General features: G+C 35.3%; 1 protein-coding gene across 3 annotated transcripts in view; it reads right to left on the bottom strand.

The window, feature by feature from the left end:
- The window catches only part of ADAMTS19 (ADAM metallopeptidase with thrombospondin type 1 motif 19), a 286,879-nt gene that overhangs the window by 73,945 nt on the left and 198,635 nt on the right, over window positions 1–14,299 (bottom strand). For 2 of the 3 annotated variants that reach the window (XM_054555896.2, XM_054555897.2), the window contains 2 exons: window positions 13,082–13,202; window positions 6,725–6,838 (listed from right to left, as the gene is read on the bottom strand). In XM_054555896.2, the coding sequence (XP_054411871.2) occupies window positions 6,725–6,838; window positions 13,082–13,202 (235 nt within the window). The remainder of the gene's footprint in view (window positions 1–6,724; window positions 6,839–13,081; window positions 13,203–14,299) is intronic. The other variant, XM_002815845.5, reaches the window with a different exon arrangement.

Genomic DNA, 14,299 nt, shown 5'->3' with positions numbered 1-14,299 from the left:
GGTGTTAAGGATTAAACATTGGTGCCCTCCCCCTAAATTCATGTTAAAACCCTACCCCCTAATGTGATCTTATTAGAAGGTGGAGTCTTCGGGAGGTAATTAGGATTAGATGAGGTCATGAGAGTGAAGTTTTCATGAATGGGATTAGTGTTCTTATAAGAGTCCCAAGAGAGCTTGTTTCCTCTCTCTCTTTGCCATGTGAAGACACAGCTAGAAGTCGGCAGTATGCAATTCAGAAGGAGGTCCCTCACCAGAAGCCCACCATGCTGGCACCCTTGATCTCACACTTCTGGCCTCCAGAACTGTGAGAAATAAATTTCTGTTGTTTATAAGCCACAAAGTCCATGGCACTTTGTTATAGCAGCCCAAAGAGACTAAATGACAGGTACATTATAAGAAGTGTTTTTTCTTTTGAATTTTGCTCATTTTAATTTTTTTTTAGTGAGAAGTTGTCCATAGTGCCTTACATACAAAACTGCGTGGAAGGTAAGTAGACCCATATGACCTTTTTGAGATTTTTTAAAAAACTCATGAGATGCAATGATTTTGCAAAGATATAACATAGGTCTATCTGAAGTATTTTCCATTTTAGGCTTTTTGATAAATTACTAACAAGACAGTGATGCCAGAATCTTCAGAAAAGCAAATAATAATTGCAATTAAGAATACAGTTTAAAGAAGGAATGATGAAAAACAATAATTGTATTGGGAAGGGATTAATTATCTCTATAAAATAATATATAGTTTGATGTAGACAGGTTAATTTCTTTAAGAATGATCAGTTTGCCAAGGTTCTATTTTCTTTTCTTTTTGTTAAAGCTATTTCAAGATGAATATTTCCAACGACTTCCTTCCTATACCCAAAGGAGCCTTTAGGAAATGTGATTTATGAAATGCATCTATTTGCCAAGTCTTCAGGCCTGAAATCTGTGATTTTAACACAGTGTCATTTCTTCTTTACTCCAAATTTGTCCCTCATCCATGTGTCCTACATTAGTGTTACTATTACTTGCCAGAAACCTAGAAGTCATCCTTGAATTTTTATACTCTATCAACACTCACATCTATTTTTCAGCAAGTTCCATCAGTTCAACTTCTTCAATGTCTCTGGAAGCTACTGGGTGTTTCCTATTTCTATTCTCTAGCTAGGTTTATGCAACCGGTCTCTTTGCCTCCAAGAATGTGTGCTCCAAGGCACCCTTCCTCTGATTCATCCGGGTGAATTATTTTTTTCTGAGTCAGCAAATAAGGAAATGTATTATTGAATAAACATGGTAACATATTACTAGTATTTTCAACATTGATTTAATCTCCAGAGCAGCATTCAGTCTGTTTAGGGGCATAGATGGTGTTTCTTTCTACAAGTAAAAGACCCTGCTCACTTAGGTCTAAGGCGCACAAGGAGAATTTACAGTAACTAACTGAGACAGATATGTGATTCAACTTTTAAACTGAGTGGTCTTTTAAAAACAAAGAGTGATTGGAGACTTATGTTTAGAGGTCACTAACAGAGAAAAATGATGGGATTTAGTAGAATTGGAGACAGTGAGTAGAGAAGAAAATGGTCATTTCATGATTTATACCCTTCTGAGTTAATTCTATACAATTAGTTGGTCACCCTGTTTTAAAAGGAGGGAAAAAGAGGTTATATGGGATAAGTTTAAAGAAAATGTGTTCAAATACGACATGTACTTTTCAAAATCACAAGTGTTGCATGGACAATTACTTAAAATAATAAAACTAAAAAGGAGGCAGCATGGTTCAGTGCCTAAGAAGCCAGATGCTATCCCCAGATGCCTCGGGTTCAAATCTAGATTCACGGCTTCTTAGATGTGTAACCTTGAGCAAAAAACTTAATGTTTCTGTTACTCTATTACCAGATTTTAAAAATTGGGAAATTAATAATGCCTACTTCATAGAAGTATTCTGAGGATTTATGGATGTATGTAATGCACTGGCCTATACTAACCAAGTGTGAAACATCTTTTTCTTAAACAAATTCACTCAAAAAGTCTGTAATTTCCTGTGTGCCAGACTTTGATTTAGATATTGTAGACAAAAGAACAAAATGCCTTCAAGAATTAACAATGGAGATTGACATTAGAAAAGCAAAAATTTAAACAAATAAAAAATTCAGACAAGGATAAGCGCAATACAGAAAACAAAGCAGGACAATGTAATACAGAGTGGCTTGGTTAGAGGTCAGTGTATACGGAGAAAAAGTAATAATTTTGAGTAACTGAAACGATTTGCTGATGCATCACATTACAGCAGTAAAGAAAGTGAAGAATCAAGGAAGACTGTCAGTTTTTACATGAACTACTGGATAGAAATTAGTGAATATGATGAGCTGAATAACAACCCCACACCACATATCTATCTATGTTCTTAAAAGGTAAATATCATACAAAATATCTTCTCTGACCACAAAGGGATGAGGTTAGAAATCAAAAACAGAAACAGAAAATGCACAAATTTGTAGAAATTAAACAACACACTCTTTAACAACCAATGCAACAATGAAAAAGAAATCACATGGAGAATTACAAATTATCTGGAGACAAATGAAAACTCAACATGCCAAAGCCATACCTTATGGGACACAGCAAAGGCTTTTCTAGGGAGAAAATGTATACTTATAAACCCTTATATTAAAAAAGAAGAAAGATCTCAAAAAAACAACAAACTGAATTCCAAACTAGTAGAAGAAAGCAAATAAGATTAGATTAAAGTGAAATGGAGAATAGAAAACAATAGAGAAAAATCAACAAAACTAAAAGATAGTTCTTTGAAAAGATCAACAAAATTAACAAGTCTTTTGCTAGACTGACTAAGGGAACAAAAGAAAAGACAAGACTCAAATTACTAAAATCAGAAATGAAAGTGAGGATGTTATAATCAATGCTACAGAAATAAAAAGGATTATGAGAGTATTATAAACAAGTGTAGGACCATAAATTAGATAACCTAGATGAAATGTACAAATTTCCCAAAACAAAACCTACCAAAACTGAATCATGAAGAAAGAGAAATCATAAATAGACCTATAATTAGCAAGGAGATTAAATCAGTAATCAAAAATCAAAAGCCCTGGACAAAAAAGCTTTTTCATATGGTTTTAGGCAAAGGTCCAACTTCATTTTTTTTGCATGTAGATATCTAGATTTCCCAGCACCACTGGAGAAAAAGACTGTCCTTTCTCAGTTGAATGGTCTTGGTACCCTTGTTGAAAATCATTTAAACATATATATATATATATATATATATATATATATTCCTGGACTTTCTATTCTTTTCCTTTGGTTTAGATGTCTGTCTTTATGCCAGGATCATACTGTTTTAATTACCATAGCTTTGTAGGAAGTTTTGCAATCAGAAAGTCTGCATCCTCCAGCTTTGTTCTTTTTCAAGATTGGTTTGACTATTCAGGGTCACTTCCATATGTAAAATTTCATATGAATTTTAAAATGGGTTTTTGTATTCCTTCAAAAGATTTCACTGAAATGTAAATGTACTTAATGCCACTGAATTAACTGAACTTGACACTTAAAAATAGCTATGATGGTAAATTTTATGTGATATATATTTTACCACAATAAAAAATATGTTATTGAGGGGGAAAAAGATACCCACATCCTAATCCTTGGAACCTATGAATGCTACTGCTATGGTCTGAATATTTGTGTCCCCCCCATAATTTATATGTTGAAATCCTAACCCCAAGTTAGAATTAGAAGCATTAGAAGGTAGCGTCTTCTGAGAGGTGATTAGGTCATAAGAGCTCTGCCCTTATAATTGAGATTAGTGTCCTTATCCCAGAGAGCTAGCTAGCTCCTTCCACCATGTGAGGACATAGCGAGAAGATGCCATCTATAAATCAGGAAATGAGCCCTTAAAGGGTACCAAATCTATTAGTGCCTTGATCTTGGACTTCCTGGCCTCCAGAACTATGAGCAATACATTTCTGTTGTTTATAAGCTACCCAATCTATGGTATTTTTATAGCAGCACAAACACACTAGATAATTACCTTCTATGGCACATTAAAAAAATTACAGATACTAAGTTGAAGATCTTGAGATGGGAGATTATTCCTGAATTATCCAGGTAGGCCTTAAATACAATCACATGTGTCCTTATAAGAGAGAAGAGGAAAATTTGGAAAGGAGAAGGCAAGGAGACTATGCAGGTAGACAATGGAGTGACAAGGTCACAAGCGAAGGAATGCTGGCAGCCACTAGAGTTGGAAAAGGCAGGGAATGGATGTTCTCCTAGAGTCTCCAGAGATAGTGTAACACTGCAAACACTGATTTTTGGCCCAATGAAACTGATTTTGGACTTCTGGCCTGCAGAACTATGAGGGAATACATTTTTGTTGTTTTAAGTAACCAAGTTTGCAGTAATTGTTATAGTAGGCATAGGACACTAATGCAGTGACATTCACTGTAGTGGAGAACACCAAAGGAAGAAGAGCTTTTAGCATGGAGTGGAAATCAAATTTTTTATTTGGACTTTTGATTTTGGACTTTCTGTTTGGCTGTTCTTGCACTGCTATCATGAAACACCTTAGACTGGGTAGTTTATAAAGAAAATAGATTTAATTGGCTCTCGGTTCTGTGGGCTGCATAGGAAGTATGATGCTGCCATCTGCTTGGCTTCTGATGAGGGCCTCAGGAAGCTTACAATCATGGCAGAAAGTGCAGGTGGTGCAGGCATCTCACATGGGGAGAGAGGGAGCAAGGGGCAGGAGGGTGGGGGTACGTACCACATACTTTTAAGTAACCAGATCTCACATGAAATCACTATTGTGAGGACAGCACCAAGAGGATGGTGCTAAACCATTTGTGAGAAATCCGTCCCCATGATCCAATCACCTCCCACCAGGCCCCACCTCCAGTACTGAGGATCAGAATTTAGCATGAGATTTAGAAGAGACAACATCCAAACTATATCAGACTTATTATTTCTGAGGTACCTATGAAACTTTCGATAATTTACATCAAATAATGTAAAGCAATAGAGCTAGATGTAATTCCCTGGGGACAGAATATAGCAGAGAAAAGTTCAGGACCCAGGCCTGAACCCCATAGTATGGGAACATTTGGAAACATAAAGAGGCTGAAGACCTCACAAAAGAGACCAGTAAGGGGCATCCAGTGGTCCTATAAGTGTTTAATGAAATGAGGAGAAGTCAACAGTTTTAAATGCTGCTTACAGGTCAAGTAACATTGGATTTGTCAACATGGAGGGCATTTGCTGACCTTAAAAAAGGCATTTACTGTAGAGGGAGACAGGAAACAGGACTGGATTGGTTGAAGAGACTGGGAGGTAAGAAATTGCAGACAGCATGAAGATGTCACCTTTGTAATATTGCCTGGCTTATTTAGCCACATGTGTCAGGTTACTAAAACCCATATTATAATTTAGAATTTTGTATAATTGAGAAAATTCCATTTGAGATATCTATATTCCTTTCCAGCTTGGAAAAAAGAAAACATACATGCAAGTGTAATAACCACTTGTGTGCTATTGAATGAACGTATTGAAATTGTCTAGATTATGGCCAGTGTCTCTAAAAATTGGGTATCAGGACTTTTAATCTGTATTTGAAAATCTTGTATGATCTATTTGTACCATAGTAGTAAAATAGATTAAATACCAATGCATATTTTGGGAACAAATGGTAATAATTGGTAATGAGTGTGTCACATGATAAAGAATTCCTTTTACTGTCCCCTTTCCTCAAATTTTTCTACAACTAGACTTCAAATCCTATTGAAAAAAATTCAATCTGAGTGTAGATTATGTATTTTTGATACTGCAGAGTAGAAACAATCACGTAAGCTGAGTTGTTTCTATATACAAAGGATTCCTTGTTGGAACATTATTGCTCATTTAAGAAAAAAATAGGGAGGACATTATTTTTGTTACAAAAAAATAGGCTTGAGAGCTTTTTTTTTGTGTGTAAAGATAATACAAACACAGTGTTACAATTCTGGAAAATTATTTAGTCTTCTGCCTGACATAATCATATTAGGTCCCTCTATCTCTAGATGCCAGATAAAACTTAATTTCACATGACTTAATTAGATTGAAACTTTAACATATGAGTATGTATATTTTGACAATTTAGTATTTTTTCATATTTAAAATCATGAATTGACCTAATTAAACTATTAAAATAACTGATACAGTACTTTTCATAAGTAATAGTTAAAAATTTTTAAATGTTTTCTTCATAGGTGAGATTTCCTAAAATGAGGCAAGAGAGAGAACCCTTTTCCATTAAAAAATCAAGTCCTTTAGTATGTAGAACATTACTTCAAAAACGCCACAAGATTTCCTGATGAAACGATCATTTTATATATATATATATACACATAAATTCATTTATAAATACAATTAATATGTATATGTGAATGTATGTATATATGTGAAATATATTTATGAAATATATGAATATAAATCATACCCAAATCATTCAATGAGGTTTTCATTTTGTTTTGTTTTTTTATCTTGGACTAACATGTGGAAGCAATTTTTACCCCTCAAAAACATACAGACAACCAGATTGCTTTTGCTCCTGGGAAGTGCTTGGGAGAGAAGAAAAATTTTCCTACTTGATATGAGAAAAGATAGTTCCTGGGAAGTTCAAACATAAAACTAGAAACAGACTGACTTCCTCCTCATCACAGAACTCTCAGGGCAGGGAGTTGGGCTCGTACTTGGATCTTCTCTGTGTCTGTAACACAGGTTACCTAAATAGCTATGTGCCGGCTTTTCCTCCACAACTTTGATTCTTCTTGCTCCAGCAGGTATCACCAGCACTTCTACATAACCTGTAAGAGTCAATAAAACATGAAATAAATCTTGAGTTCCTTCGAAATCTCTTTTCTTCATTGACTTGCCTTTTGTTTTCCTTTTGGTTTTGGTTATTGGTATATTTCAGTACTTACGTAAAGAAAAATTTTTATATATAAAAGCTGTCATGATTTCCAGTGAAGTTTCTTGGAAAGATGTTGAGCCTACAGCACTACGGAGGACAAACAGGCACTTTTATTTTATGTAAAACAACAAAAAAAATCTCATTATGAATTGTGAGGAGAGAAAAAAACCCAGTGGAACAGCCTGGTTAGAAGCACAGTGGATCTTGACATAGAACAGATAACCTCAGATTTTGTTGTGGGAACTTCTTTAGGTTAGAAAGTGCGGGGAAAAAGAATATATAGCCGGAGAAAATATAGCAAGCCTGGACTAAATCCCTGGAGTACTGAAGTACAGGACAAGAGAAACCAAGCATTTTCTGGAGGATATTAACAAAGGGTTTTGAAACCGATGCCGGAGACAGAAAGTGTAAGGTCGCACCAAGCAATCTAGGGTCATTTCTGAAGATGTCAGACAGCTAGACCCAAGACACGATTAGGTGCTTCTCAGGAAACATTTTTCAGCAGATGTTAGGGATATAATACTTGAAGAGAAATAAAATGATAAGGTAAAGTGAGATAAGAGAAAATGTGCAGAAAAATACAGACTCAAGTTTCACTTAGTGCAGAATAGTGAGAACAGATGCCTACTTTTGCTTGAAGTTATTTTCCAATTGTATTAAAATATTGTTCTTAGTAGTTCTGTGCAGATCCATGTATCTTATAAAAGTCTACCTTCTAAGCTTTAAAAAAGGCACAAGAGCTAATTCCAGAGTTGTCTCCTGTTTATTAATTAATTATTCATCTTCCTGAGACTGTTGAGCTATTTGGCATATACCAAAAGGTAGCATATACCCCCCCTGGTGGCAGTGGCTGGAATTAGTGGCATGTGCTTTTAGAATCATAATTTCCATTCAAGAACACTGTTTATTTAATTAACTATTGAATTGCACATTTCAGCAACACTAAGCCATTCTCAGTAATACTAAACATAAAAGCACAGTCATTTTTTCACATGACCAAAATACACAGCAATTAAAATGGAAACAAATGCATAATGGCTATTTGCACGTAGAAGTCAGGTAAGATGATCTCTGCCCTCAGTGAGCTTATAATTGAATTGGAAAGACAGGCATAACTACCTCATATAAATGAGTTGAATACAATGGCAAATATCATGTTAAAAAGGTAATATGCAAAATGATATGGTTAATTCTCTGCTGAAGATTATAAACCAGAATTGTTTAAGCTACTACCTTCAAGGCTTCACTGCTATTTTTATTCACAGAGGTAGGATTTTTTTTTTTCCTTGACAAACATTACTCATACTTGGGAAACACTGTCATCAGACAGAATCACTATGATTCAAAGGAAAGAACAATTTATAAAGGAAAGCTTCACAAAAAAGTAAATAGATGAACTGCCTTTGGAGAATGGGTAGCATTCACATGCATACAGAAAAAGGATGAGTTCACTGTGTATAAGGAAGAGTAAGGGATATGTGGTGTGGTTAGTGGCACTTGAATAAAATAATTTGGATGGAATGAGAAGATTTAAGAGAGTGGCTCTTTTAAAGAGAGTTTAAATGCATGCCCAGGAGAATGAATTTATCAATTTGAAACTATCGAACATTCTATAGCAAGGACCTTGGTAACTGGATCCTGGCTTTGAGAGGCTTTGACTAACAGTGATATCCAAGAGGAACAGGGATATAGTTGTGGGTAACAGTGTCAGGACACTAATGGTAAAATCCAGGAGTAGTGGAGGCTAAGGGAGAAAATCCAGAAGATACTCTGTAGAAAAAAATTTCTGAACTTAGTAACCAAAAGAAAGTGGGTATAATAAATATTGAACACAATGCTTTATTATTAGTTATGTGAGAATGGGGTATCATTTACAGGAACATGGAAGTCAAGAGAGAAATCATCTAGTTTTGGTAATAACTGAATAAATTTGGCTTTGCAATTTGTATCTAACAAAATGGCACAACGCACTACTAGAAACATCCAGAACTCTGTAACATCTGGAATCTAGAGAAAAGTCATGCTATTGATGTAGCTTTGCGAGATATCCTTGCAGAATCACTAAGTTAAGGCATGAAAATAAGTGGAGAAAATCAAGAAGAGAAGTCAAGGCCTTAACTTTGGTGATGGTCATAGTTTTTAACAAAGAGATAAAAATAAATCGGGAAAAAAGATAGAGGAATGGGGTTGGGCGCGGTGGCTAACGCCTGTAATCCCAGCACTTTGGGAGGCTGAGGCAGGCAGATCACGAGGTCAGGAGATCGAGACCATCCTGGCTAACACAGTGAAACCCCGTCTCTACTAAAAATACAAAAAATTAGCTGGGTATGGTGGTGTATACCTGTAGTCCCAACTACTCAGGAGGCTGAGGCAGAAGAACCGCTTGAACCCGGGAGGCAGAAGTTGCAGTGAGCAGAGATTGTGCCACTGTACTCCAGCCTGGGTGACAGAATGAGACTGTCTCAAAAAAAAAAAAAAAGATGAAGAAGAATCATGAGAAGAAGATCTCATCTGTTTTGGAAAGTGGGACCCTATGGATGAGAATATCTCAAGAGGAATTGCTGGTGAACTGTCAAAAGCTGTATATCAAACATGAGGCATCAAAGAGAAAGGTGACTAAAGAGAGTCAGTTCTGAGTGTCCCAATCAAGAGATAACTGTTAATCTCCGAGCAAATGAGTTCAGCAAAGTGTTGGGAGCAGACGTTGAACTTCAGAATATTAAAAAAGAAGAACAGATATAACAAAGTAGAGGTAGTATGTGCAAATTCTTGTTTGAGTTTAATAGTACTCTCTGAGGTATGCTACTATACATTAGAACTATAGTTATATCTAAGTTTATAGTTATATTTACAGTGATTCTGTAAATATACAGTAATTAGCTGACCCAAGCTTTGAACTCAGGTCTGTCTGTTTCTCCTGTTCACTTCCTGCTATAATTCACTGCAACTATTTCCTAAAATAGAAAAAAATAGTTAACACTATGACTCTCCTACTGCTGTGGCAAACAACCAAACACGCAAAAGCTCCTACAGCATGTCCTCCTTATACTTCATTTTCTTATACAAAGAATAAAACATTTTTTACACCCATTTTCTTCTTAGTATTTACTGGTAACTATGCATTTCAACAACTGGCCAATATGTAATTTGCCTTTTATTCCTCTGAAAATTTATCACTTGGCTAGGAAAATTACAATGGAAGACATGATAAAGTATTAAGAAAAAAAAGAAAACGCTTCTTGAATTTATTTTCCAGCTCCAACAAGAATGATTTAGTAAACTCTACATAGAGCACAGGGACTGAAAACACCCATGTGTGTTTGCACGTGGGTTATTCATACAATATATACAACGTGCGTGGCCAACCGGACAAACAGAGCTGCATGGCCTTCAAAAAATTCTAGGAAGTAAATAGCTATAGGGATAAAATTGTCTCAAGAGAAATAAATACAACATTCCTGAAGTCAAAAGTAGATGGTGCCTGTGATAGAATTAATAACTCATGCAGAATTTTTAAAATTGAAACTTATACAAATTTAACATTTCATTATTAAACTAGAAAATATTAATGGATCACATACTATGCTGATAATTGCAAATATGGTGTTAAACAAAAATAGCATGATATTTTTTTCTCATTGAGCTTAAGGCCTAATGGGAAATGAAAGACAAGTGAACATAAAATTATAAATGTGACTAGAGCTAAACGATATGGATACAAACATGGTAAACATCACTAAAATAGTCATTAGTCATAGGAGGTATCACTTCAGGGATCACTTCATTAAGGAAATGATATTTGAACTGAGAACTACGTGATATCTAGGAATTTATCCATCAAAGCCAAGAGAAAGCTGATCGATACACATTTGGAAATTCCAGATGTGGGTGTGTGTGGCAGAGGCTGTTGGGTGGCAGTGGGGGTATGGTCAGTGTGAGCACCTGTAAGAACTTAGAGAAGGAAGAGGACCTTGGTGTGACACGAGGCTGGAGAGACAGACAGGGACAACACATGTAGACCTTAAGGTCCAAGCTAAGAATTCTTCCCTGTGAGCAATGTGAAATTAACATAGAGTTGTAAGGAAGAAAGTAGCCTTATTAATCTTTAATATTTGTAGTATCTTAGGCACTTCTGATATTTTCCAAATAAATATGCCTTTAATATAACTTACCTACAGTGAATAAAAGTAGAAATTAAAGTGGAATAAAAAAGGGATTTGAAATAGAAATCTAGGAAAATATATATTCATATAACTACAGTCAGAGTAAAAAGAGTCACTGATTTTTAATGGTATTTCTGTTTTCTATGCTTAGTGGAAATATGAAGTGTTACAATTAAATAAAGGCATCAGTGCTAAATGTGCATCTGTATTCTGTGAGCTGTTTCCAGGCATACTAAATACATATGAAAGAATATTCTTTAAAAACTCTAATATCTTTAAATTTCTTTAGTCTTTCAAATTTCTTTGAATTTCTGCACTATAAAAAAAAAAGCTGCCATCACAATCAGGCAGAAAAAGCTTATTATAATTAAATTTCTTAGTTGAAAGTCTGAGGGCCTGTTTCAGCTAAGTATTTATTTATTTATTTTTTCTAAATGAGTGCTGGTAGATTTTTGATGTGTGAGACCTATCCCCTTTTTCACCACTTTGAAGACTGAGAGTTTGATCTGCAATTTACCATAGGCCTTACTCATTTCTAGGCTTTAAGATGTTCAGGCTCACTTATCTTTTATTTTGCTTAGGCCTAGCAAACAATTTACATTCATACTTTAGAAGACTGTGACTAATTTTCTTTTCTGAAGGACTGTTTTATGTGGAATGAACTGTTTTCTTGATTACTCAAACATAAATGCCCTGTTCTTTGTATTAAAATTAATTCATATATTAGGCCTAGAATTCTTGTTCTTTTCGAAAAGAAACTTAAACTAGGAAAATGTTGTTATATGTAATATAAGCATATCAATGATGAAAACAGCATATTTGGAGTGGGCACAGTGGCTCATGCCTATAATCTCAGCACTTTGGGATGCCAAGATGGGAGGACTGCTTGAGCCCAGGAGTTGAGACCAGTCTATGGAACATAGTGAGACCCCATCTTTACAAAAAACAAAATTAAAAAAAAAATTAGCTGGGCATGGTGGTGCATGCCTCTAGTCCCGGCTACTTGGGAGACTGAGTTGAGAGGATTGCTTGAGCATGGGAGGTTAAGGCTGCAGTGAGCCATGCACCACTGCACTCCAACCTGAGCAACAGAGTAACACTCTGTCTCAAAAAGCACATCTATAATTTTAAAAAGAAAAGAGTATATTTGATATAAGCATATCAATCATGAAAATAGATACCAATATTAAGGGTGCAAGACATGTGCCCAGGTAATAGACTATTGTAAACACAGAAAATATTTGCTTCTTTCCAGTAAGCTTAAGATCCTGAGCATAAAGCATTTTCTGTACATAAAGCACATTTTGGGATCATTATATTTCAGTAAAGACAATATCATTTTGTTGTGAATTACTTTAAACGAATACTACGTAGATCATTCATAATTTCAATCTCACATCCCCTGAGTATTAGTATTTATAGATGAGAAAACAAGAGAGGATGAACTCTGCTATTAATCTATTTGGAACATTATCTCACATCTTCTGATGCCTCTTGGTTGTATGCTACACTGTCATGGACCCTCTGTTTCCAAAAATGTACTCCCTCATAATGTAGCAAAAACATTAAGAAAAAAATAAAGATAGAAAGCTGAAAAGCAGAAGATTACTATTCTCAGTGGTTGCTTTAGGCTGTTACAAATCATTATTTTCCAGTAGACATCATTCTTTGCATTGGAGAATAAGGTTTGTAGAAACCTGATAACATTAGCCAATGCAAATTAGATTATTCCCTTGCTGTTCTAACTTATTAAATGTACAACAGATGACTTCATATTTTCATTATTGGGAAATGGGCTTGTTAGAATTTTTGGCTCATATCACATGTATTGTATGTCATCACAAAAATCATTTAATACCCATTGCAAGTCTTCAATAGAATTAGAACTATAATCTCTTAAGTTAAATTCAATGTAATCTGTGTCCCCAAAGATTGCAGGGATTAATATTTATGAAAAAATAAAGAAAAATTACCTGCTCCTCTGGTGTGATTAAAATCCCCTTTAATGATCTTGCATGATTTTCCATTGCCATTGCATACACCACAATGATCTTCTCTTGCAAGAGACCCTAATAAACCATCACAGCCAACTTTCTGTAACAAGAGAGTGACAGCACATCATAAATAACGGTATTCTTTTCTTGTTTTACTACTAATTTGGGACAAACCTAGTCTCTATAAACCAGATATATTTAATTGTAAAACTTATGAAATGTCATATTATGAAATGTCATATTCTCTGGTGCAAGCTAATACAACAAGCCAATGTCAAATGACATAATCTGTAAAATTACCAAGATAGTGATGAGAGCTAACCTACCTACCTACCTTCCTTTCTCTCTCTCTCTCTCTCTCTTTCTTTCTTTCTTTCTTCTTTCAGATGGGGTCTGGTTCTGTCACCTAGGCTGGAGTGCAGAGGCTCCATCTCGGCTCACTGCAACCTCTGCCTCCCAGGCTGAAGCCAGCCTCCCACCTCAGCCTCCCGAGTAGCTGGGACTATAGGCATGTGTCACCATGCTGGGTTAATTTTTGTGTTTTTTTGTTGAGACAAGGTTTCACCATGTTGCTCACGTTGGTCTCAAACTCCTGAGCTCAAGTAATCTGCCTGCCTTGGCCTCCCAAAGTGTTAGCATGATACGTGTGAGCCACTCTGACCAGCTTAGAGTATCTTTTATAGTAAGTTTTAAATGATACCATAAAGTAATTTGGAAAAAATATTATTGAGAAAAATGCAATTTACATAAGTCTCAAAGGAAATCACATTTCTATTAAATACAACATGATTAGTTTAATTCCTTCTACTCAACAAAGAACAGATATACTTCACTATATGGATGGCTTAACTTTTAAAGTGATTGTAAAGTAAGTGCTAAATGGTAAATATTAACTTTCTGGAAAACTGAACATAGATGTTTATTTTTACTACAGTTCATGAATCAACTGTAGTTTATCCATCCCTATCTCCTTTGGCACCTAGCACATGAATGTGAGTAAGAACTCCTCACAACCCATGGCTGCTTTAAGAAAATATGAACAGTTGGGGAATTAATTTTTATAAGCCCCCAGAAGAATTTTGTTAATATGAATCTCCTAAGGCCAAATCAATTGCCTCTTTTCTTGTAAATAATGTTTACTTCCCATTGATGAGGCAAAGTTGTACATACTCAAAGGGCAGGATTTAGTATGTCAGT

Source organism: Pongo abelii, chromosome 4 (genome assembly GCF_028885655.2).
Source record: "Pongo abelii isolate AG06213 chromosome 4, NHGRI_mPonAbe1-v2.0_pri, whole genome shotgun sequence".
Taxonomy (NCBI): domain Eukaryota; kingdom Metazoa; phylum Chordata; class Mammalia; order Primates; family Hominidae; genus Pongo; species Pongo abelii.
The sequence above is the reverse complement of the archived record's forward strand: the minus strand, read 5'-3'. Positions and strand labels throughout refer to the sequence as shown.